The 8,527-nt window shown below is 50.1% G+C and overlaps 1 protein-coding gene across 1 annotated transcript; it reads right to left on the reverse strand.

The window, feature by feature from the left end:
• Positions 1–145: 145 nt before the first annotated feature.
• On the reverse strand, positions 146–7,385 carry SERPINF2 (serpin family F member 2). The gene is made up of 9 exons (XM_086475289.1): positions 7,366–7,385; positions 6,201–6,264; positions 5,397–5,459; positions 3,936–4,353; positions 3,482–3,625; positions 3,075–3,278; positions 2,095–2,237; positions 1,317–1,521; positions 146–483 (listed from the first exon to the last, which is right to left on the reverse strand). Exons 2-9 carry the CDS (start codon positions 6,258–6,260, stop codon positions 158–160), a joined length of 1,563 nt encoding a protein of 520 aa, XP_086331415.1. The 5' UTR covers positions 6,261–6,264; positions 7,366–7,385; the 3' UTR covers positions 146–157.
• Positions 7,386–8,527: the final 1,142 nt, after the last annotated feature.

Genomic DNA, 8,527 nt, shown 5'->3' on the forward strand with positions numbered 1-8,527 from the left:
GGCTATCCCAGGACTGGTCTCTAGGGATCTGTAAGGGAAAACAGCAAGGGATTGCCTCCTGTGGCCTCAGAGGGAGGTCTCCAAGGCCAGGAGGCCTCTCTGAGCTGGTCCAAAGGGTCAGGTAGCAGTCCCAGAACGCTCAGGCTCTGCTCCTCTCTTATTTGGGAATGGGGTACTCATTGACATCTGTTGCTTCACTTGAGTCCCGTGGGTCTTTTACCTGGGGAGCAGCATTTGGATTAGGGTTCTGGACACTGCCTATAAAAAGTGGAATGCCTGTTTCATCTTCAAAGACAATGAAGACAAAGGGCCTGTCAAGGCTGAAGGCAGAGACCGAGCGTGAAATCCCGACACTAGTAGCAGCAGATGCTTCCATCCCGTCTTCTTTAAGCTCCAGGGTGGACTGATGCTGTATACTGGATACGAAGAGAGGCTCCTCTGTGATCTTCTGGAGATCTGGGCTTGTGAACAGCTCGTGGAGGCCTACAGAGAAATGAGACTAAGTTAACCTTTCCCAGTTGGTGCCACCAGCTCTGATCTTTCTCAAAGCTGTCTGAAGAAACCAATTCCCTAATCTGTTGCTGCACGTGTCATCCACCATGGAGGACGGGAGAACTGGCAGGCAACGGAAACAAAAGCTGCAGTCCAGCCAGGTTCCCTAGTCCCTCTCTCTATGAAGAGCTGAGGGTGCCAAAACCAGAACAGTCTTCACAAGCTTTGTCCACCTCCTTTAGAATAGTGGCGTAAGAACTTAAACCCTTCCTTAAAAAGCAGCAATAAGTCTGAAGGCTCTTTCTTGCTAGGCTGGAAACGATTTTACAGAGGTTATTATTTTCAAGCAATTCTGCAAAACAAAGTGAACACTTCATTAATTCTCATCTGGAAATGCAGTGCATGGTGTTCTATTTCAGTAAGCTCTCGGTACCGGGTTTTGTGACCTGCATTCTCTCTGTGGGCAATTTCTATGGCCTGGGCGCTATGTTAAATGACAAAGTAAGAGATAAAGGTTGACGCATGGGAGGAAGTTGGTCTTGGCTACAAATAGGGGAATAGGAAGAGCTCGTGAAGATTGTGAGGAACTGCGAATGCTGCCTTCTCTATAGTATCATCTTGTTGGAGCAAAACATTTGGTGGCAGGCAAGCAAAGAGTAAGGAGGAAGAGAGGAATAAGAGATGAAAGAGTTTGGATGTTATCTGGAGCAAGCTGTGAGGCACAGCTTTAGAAACAAGGATGGCAGTTTTTAGTGTCAGCGAACAGATGCCACATAGATTGATCAGCTTCACTTATTCTGTGCAAATCCTCTTAGAGGCCTTACCCATTTGACTGAGAACCTTGTTGAGTTCCAGCTGGTAATCCAGTTTTATTTTGGGGATCTTCACGGTGGTGGGTACCTCTCTGGGGAAAAGCCTGCATAGTTGTGCATAAGGGAAGTTCTCCAGCACGTGAGAGGTGTTCCAAGTATACTGGTTTGGTACAATGACCACAAAACTCATGTTACTCTTAAAGGGAAACTTGGCCACCTGGAAATAAAATCAACCAGTAGAATTTGTGGAAGAGGAAGGAAATGCTTTTAATGTACTCTTTTTCTAATTGGTCCACAGAGCCAGTCTAGCTATCAGATGAGAACAGCCTGGTGGGAAGGAGGTATCTGATTTCTTCAGAGGAGAAAGTTTGTGGAATAACAGCATTAGATATTAGTATTAACCACTGAGCAGTAAAGACTGAACACATGGCAGAGTGGAAGCCCGCATACACAGACATTGTACCCACTCTGGCAGTAGCTGTATTCTGCAGGGCTCCAACAGTACATTGTCTGAGGGAATTCCTTTACGTATTTCCTCATTTATCTTTAACTCAGGGCCTCAAAACTATTAATTCCCACCTAGTGGGAATATCTTTTTGTGGTTTTTCCTAGAGATCAAGAATGAAGAGTCAACATTCTTGCTAGAAGCAGGGACAAAGGATGCTTATGAAATTTTTGTGCACTATGTTAAAAGACATTTGTTTTTTGGAGAGAATGCTTGCAGTCAGTAAAATACCATAGCAAGGGGAAATTCCAACCAAAACTTGTAGTGCTCCTAATAGAGCCCTACCTGAATGTCCTGGGACTCCAGCGTAAACCAGCTCAGGGGGTACTTCTGGGCTTTCATCATCTCAACTGGGACCATGAATTCATTGTCAAGGTGAAATAGATCTGGCCCAGTGAAGCTAGCATCAAACTTATTCCTCCAAAACCCTATTAAAAAAAAAAAAAAAAAAGTTTAGAAATCAAGGTTAAACTTCAGTGGGAGAATAGAAACTGCCTAGCTAACACTCCTGCTATTGTGAGTTCTCCAGCAAGGCAGATAGTGACCAGACAAGTAGAAATACAGCAAAGAGAAGTCAGTACCAAGGCTGGAAGAGCCCTAACAGCAGGAAACTCTTATCTTCCAGAGAGGGACTATGGAATAACAAAAAGAATGAGGATTAATCCTCACACCTCAGCGTGGGAGATTACTGAAGGCTATGAAGATAAAGTGATGGATATTTGCACTTTGAAAAATGAAGACTATTGCCTTTGTTCTGTGCAGGGTGAAACAGCACTCCAAGGCCAAGCTACAACATTTGCAGGTGTACACTGGAATTAAGTGTTTGGTCTGTGTTTCAATGCACAGCCCCCAGGGAATTAAAAGAGGAAGAGGTGCCTGACCACTGTGCCGTATAGTCAGAGAGAAATCCAGAGAAGCTGCCTTGGAGCTCTGTGGTTGGTGCGTAGTGAGTTGCCTGTGACCTGGTTAAGATGAGCAGTGATGTGCTGCTGTCTGGGATTCTGAACCAGGAGGCAAAAATAGTGCAGGTTCCACCTGCTGCATTCTGGCTCTGCTGTCAAGTAACATTTTTAGCACATATGAAGCAGTTGGGAGTCATTACTGCAAAGAAATCTAAGCAAGAGGAACAGCAGATGTATGAGAAAAGAAAAAGCAGATTGACTAGCAGGAAGCAACGAAAGGAGATGCCATTCAGCTGCAGGGCTTGCAGAAAACTAGTGGATTTCTAACCATTCCTCTTAAAAAGTGAGGCCTGTGGAGCTCACCATGGAAGTGGATTGCATTGAGCAAGAGCATCACTGTGTTTTCAGGGAGCTGCTGTAGGAAGGTGGGTATTTGCCCATTAGTTGCTTCCTCTACCCATTTGTTTATGGCTACAAGGTCATCCTCGCTGATCCCGGAAAGGGTCACGGGTTTTGCCCCGTAGAATTTCTCTGAATCCTCCAGGAACTTCTCTTTCACCTCAAATCCTGGCAGAGGGGAAGAGTTCTACATGAAGTCATCAGGCATTGAAAAAAATTTACTCAGTGGCTGAGCCAGTGGCATGACACTCCCCAGGAGGAGTGCTTAGGGAAACAGAGATGTCTCCTAGTATGGCAGCGTGCTTCCATCGCTCTCTGTCACCAAGAGTTTTATCCTACACCAGGACGACCCCCTTGGTGCCAACTCTCACCTTTCTGCAGGTACAGATGCGACATGAGGCTGAGGGTGGATTCTGTGAGCCTGCTGCGAAGGGTGCCCAACATGTGGTGGAGACAGGGCACTGACTCCAGATGCATCGCCTCAAGCAAGTGCTTCTCTGTCTGATTCGCTGCTCCTAAAAAGCAAAGTCAAATTCCTGTCAGGTCATGCCCATGTGGTGGAAAACAGGGACATTACTCTAGATACCTCCTGTTAGAAACATACTGTGCCTTACAAAAGAGGCTGGAGAAACCTGAGAGTAGGAGCTTCAGCAGGGCCCTGGAGGGCAGCTTCTATTGTAATCGTACCTAATTAAAGCCGCAGGAGTAAGATTAAGTGGAAGGTGCTGTATTGAATCTTTGCATTTTGCACATTGATTCCTAGTGCCTCCAGGAGGGGGTACAGGGAAGGGCAGGAAAGGGTGCTTTTGTGACTTAAGAGGTTACCCAGGGCCAGGTGAGACAAGGCAAAGGCGACGCTGAGGGGTGACAGGATCACATTGGTTCTGTTGGACTCCAGCTGGACCTCTCTGAGGAGATCGATGCTGAATCTCATCAAGCCGTCTGCTAGCCTTTGGCTCTTCTTCCAAGTCATCTCACAGCTTTTCTCTTCAGCCTCTCCTTCCTCTTCAGAAGAGGAAATTTCCCCAGATGGTTGCTGTTCGTGACAGCCCACAGCCCCAGCTATGACTTCCTCTTCTGTGTTCCAGTCATTCCTTGTGCTTGGCGGGGTGGTGGTGAAAGGTAACATAGATCCATCGATCTCCTGGAAGTTGTCATGGGTAAATTCTGCCAACTCTGCGTCCGGCACAGGTGGGACGGCTCCCAGCAGTGCAGACTGTACAACTCCAGCACTTTTCAGGTCCTGGGGAGAAATGAGAAGGATAGCACCTGGGAAAGCAGGAGCAAGGCGCTACCTTCCCTCATGGGTTTTACTGCACACCTAACGCATTGAGGAAACTCTCTGGCTTCTCTACTGTGATGATGTGTTCCCTTCAGTTTGCCTTTTAACCTTGAGCACCTCAATGAGTATGGAAAAGAGAAGGTCCTGGGAAAATGGACTGAGTGAGGGTCTTGCAGTGGTTCCTCCTCCACTTGCTCTCAGGGCCTGCCCAAGGCAGATGAGCCCCACCAGCATGTTTTGAGGGCAAGAACCACCACCTGCTCAGCACATGTCCTGCGCCTTCCCCGTTTATCGATCCATCATCCTCAACCTTGATTTCACCACCTCCTCTCACATATTTTAGCACTGTCGATCTGCCTCATGCATCGGCCAGCACCCTCTACTGCTGTCACAGCCTTGATCCCTTTGGCTCAAGTCCTCCTCCAGGCATCTGTCTCTTCTTGACTTGTCTGTTCTATTCCATCCCATCCCTCTGCTCTCCAAATGTCCTCCTTTTCCAGTTTTCTAAGCTTTAGCCTACAGCACTGCCACTACTGTCCTCACATTTGCACGGTCTTAAACACATGCTTTTTCCCTCAGATCTCTGTGTTCCCACCCGCATCCAGATGACATTGCTCTCCTGCAGGAGCACTGCACTGTCAGAGCCAGGCTCGATGCGTAGCATCAGCTACGGGTCTTTCTCCCTGTCGCCCTCATAGCGAGTTGTTTTCCTCGTCTTCCCTTATCAATCAGAAACCTGCCAGTCCCTGTGCACGCCAGCAACTGGTGTTTACTCCATACGCTGCCCAGTTATTTAGGCTGGAGCTTCCAACACGAAGCAGCACAGTGTTGGCAGCAGTGGGTGAAGCGGGGAGGGAAGCCTGCAGAAAGATGGACTTTCTCATTGCACTGGCACTGCTAGATTGCACCGCCTGCGATCATCCTGTCTCAGGACAAACTGGAAAACCATTGCAAATACCACAGCATAACTTCAGTCCTCTTGGGTGGAACCAGTCATGGCTTACCTTCAGCTCCCCATCTTTGTCTAAGAAGAGATGCTTTTGCTCAATGTCATATGCCAAAGAAAACTGTAGGGGAGAGGAAAAACCAACAAAGTCATGTCTCAGATAATTTCCTCTGACTTTCCAGTCAGTCATCTTTGCTTCCACTCCTAACACATTCCCATGGGGCCAGGTCAGAGACTGGCAGCACCCTGGCTGTAGCAGTCCCTGCGTGGCTACAGCCTGGGCAGGGCTTTAGGATGCAGACCCAGAGGCGTCCCCTGTGGGGAGGTGGAAGTGAGCAGGAACTGGGAGAGATTGCAAATACTGGATTTGTTTAGAAAAGGATCAGGCCAGAAGGGTACAAAATAATGTATCCTCTAGAGAGTGAGCAGTGTGGTTTTGCAATCTCGGATCTGACAGGAATCCAGATTTAAAAGGGGGGGGGGGGGAAGCTGTTATTAAACAACCTCCTGTTAACCCCTGAAGGTCATGGTCACTAAATACAGTTGAAGCCAAGTTTCCAAAGATTTTCTACAGAAATCCACTTGAACAATGAGAATATCCACAGCTATTTCAGCTGGGAAAAACAAGATTAGAAACCTTGCTGTGCTGGGACACAGGCTGACCCCATAGCAGAGAAGCAGTGTCCTCCACCAATCTGCCTTCCAGGGCTTCTCACGCAGAAGCATCAGGCGGTATTTACCCCATGGTCTGGTGCAGGAGAGCCACCTCGCTCCCCTTGCCCTTTGTTGGCTGGGGAGAGGGCTGTGCTCACACCACAGAGCCCCCCCCCCCCCTCCCCATTGCTGGGATAAAGTAACTTACCCTTAGGTGACTGTGCAGAGCAGACAGGCAAAGCAGCCACAGACCCCAGAGAAACACCATATTTCTGGAACAGAAGGACCAGCCGAGAGAGAAGTTATTTCCAGCTGCCTGGCAGCAGCAAGCTGAGCCTATTCAGGTCTGCAGGGAGAAAATTATCAACCTGGCCAAACAGGTTGGCACAGGAGCTTGCAGAAAGCAATAGGGAGATGAACAATGCTGCAAAGAAACGACACAGGACTCCTGGGTCCAACACCAAGGCAGCGAAATCAGAGAGGAACAGGGACCCACGCCAGAGCAGAGCTGTAACCACAGCCAGGCTCCTACATGACGCTCCTCTGCTTGGATCCTGCATTTCTGACCCCATTGCCCTGATTTCTCTGGTTTGCAAATGGTACTTCCCTAATCAGTCCTGCACACACTGTGCCTCTGGAAGAAGACAAGAGCCTCTGCTCCTTTCCTGTGCAAACTACTGAAGTATGGGCACAGCATCCCCAGCTGCGCCCCGGGCTCTTGGGAGAAAGGATACTAACCTGCCTCCGTGGGGCTGCAGGCACTCAGCAAGTGCTGTCTGGGAGGGGTATTGCAGGTAGAAAAATGCAATACCAGAGCAGTTTCTCGGCAATATGTCCTGGAATCGAGAGTCCTCCCCTTCCCAGCACTCGCCTTCCCCCTTTGCTGGCAAACCCAGCCTCTCCCACCCCCACACTTCGGTTCCTGTAGGGGGACAGTGGGAGCAGGGTTTCCAGGGCCATGGATAAAACCCCACCCATTCCCTGGCCACCGCTTCACCCAGCCACTTTTCCCTTTCAAACAGAAATAACATCTTCTTAACATAAAGCCAAATCACAGCCCTCAGCACGGCTGCCATACACTTAATGCCTCGGGCTGCTTTCCACTGTCCTCCTAGTCCTCGCTTTCACCCAAAACTGCTGGGCTGCGGCCCCAGTTGCCAAGTGGAAGAAGCAAAACTTGAGGCCACTTCATTCCCGCCTCCTCCTTCACCCCAAATTCTGCAGCCACATAGAACCCTGAATACCCCTTTCCTCCCTGGGGGTGCCTATCCTTTAACCCTCTGCCAAATCCACCCCCCCTTTCCCAGACAGACGCTATTGCTTATTGCAGGAGCCCCCAATTACTGTCAAATCCTCGTTTATTTGCCCCTTACCTGAGGTTGTTCGTCTCCACGTTGGAGCTGGCACCTGCTTTAGCCTGGCCGATAGCTCTGCGCGGGGCAAACGCGCTCTCTCGTCCCGCTCACTCCTACCCGCTGGCAGCGACCTTCGGCACCACCCCGTTGGAGAATTTGGCAGGCAAATATTGACCTACAGCATCCGGTTAAACATTTGTTGGGGGCATAAGAGTGAATTTGTGGTGCATTTGGAGGTGGGGAGACACTTTGGGCTGCTGTACCCTCAAGACAATGTTAACACTGAGCTTAGGAGCTCCGAAACTCCCGTCAGCAGCAGTAGCACACGCAGGCAGTTGTCCCCAGCAGCGGCTCTGCTTTCCTGTGCTGGGAACACGCTCTTTTATTCATAACCTTTACTGAAAACGTAGGGCTTGGTATTTATTGCCACAGGGCTCGCTTTGGTTTTGGAATTTTCTTTGCAGCAAACCCCAGATTATTTACCCCGCTTATCCCAGCTGCTTCTGCTGCAGCAAGCGTGAGGCACCGGTTTTAACAGATGGCTGGTGCCCAAGGGCCCACGGCCACGTACCCAGGCGGGAGGCAGCAATGCTCAGGCTGGGCTGAGCCAAGAGCAGCTGGTACCTCCCCCCAGGGCACAGCACACACCAGAGCTCTGCCAGGGGAGTTGGCCCCGGTGCCGGGCTCCGTGGCAGGCATGCACCGCTGTGGCACGGAGGAAGAGTCTCAGGAACGGGCAGAACTCCAGCGGTCCTGTCCTGTGTGGGTTTGTGGCGCATGCTGAAGCAATGGTGATCCTTCCCGGCTCTGCCCACACCCTCAGTGGGAGAGGAGTCACTCAGGAGCACTGGGAGCGCTAACGGGATTGCGGTGCTTGCAGTCATCCGTTCCTTGCAGCAGCTCTTGGATCCCAAACTCACCCCAGACACTGGGAAGGAGTGGAAAGGAGACAGGTCTGAGCTCTGCAACCAGAAACTACTTTGGGACTTGCCGCTGGAACATGGGGAGCTACTTCCCCTTGGTAAGCAGATCCAAGTCTCTGTGCAGCAGAGTCCTACCTTACATCCAGGGCATCTTCACAGCATCCCTCCTCCAGCTCACCCAGGAACACACGAGGTGCTCGAACGCAGAGCTGCAGCTTTGGCTGCCGGAGCTGGAGAGCAGCAGCCAGCACACCCAG

Source organism: Leptosomus discolor, chromosome 18 (genome assembly GCF_034619465.1).
Source record: "Leptosomus discolor isolate bLepDis1 chromosome 18, bLepDis1.hap2, whole genome shotgun sequence".
In the NCBI taxonomy this organism is placed as follows: domain Eukaryota; kingdom Metazoa; phylum Chordata; class Aves; order Leptosomiformes; family Leptosomidae; genus Leptosomus; species Leptosomus discolor.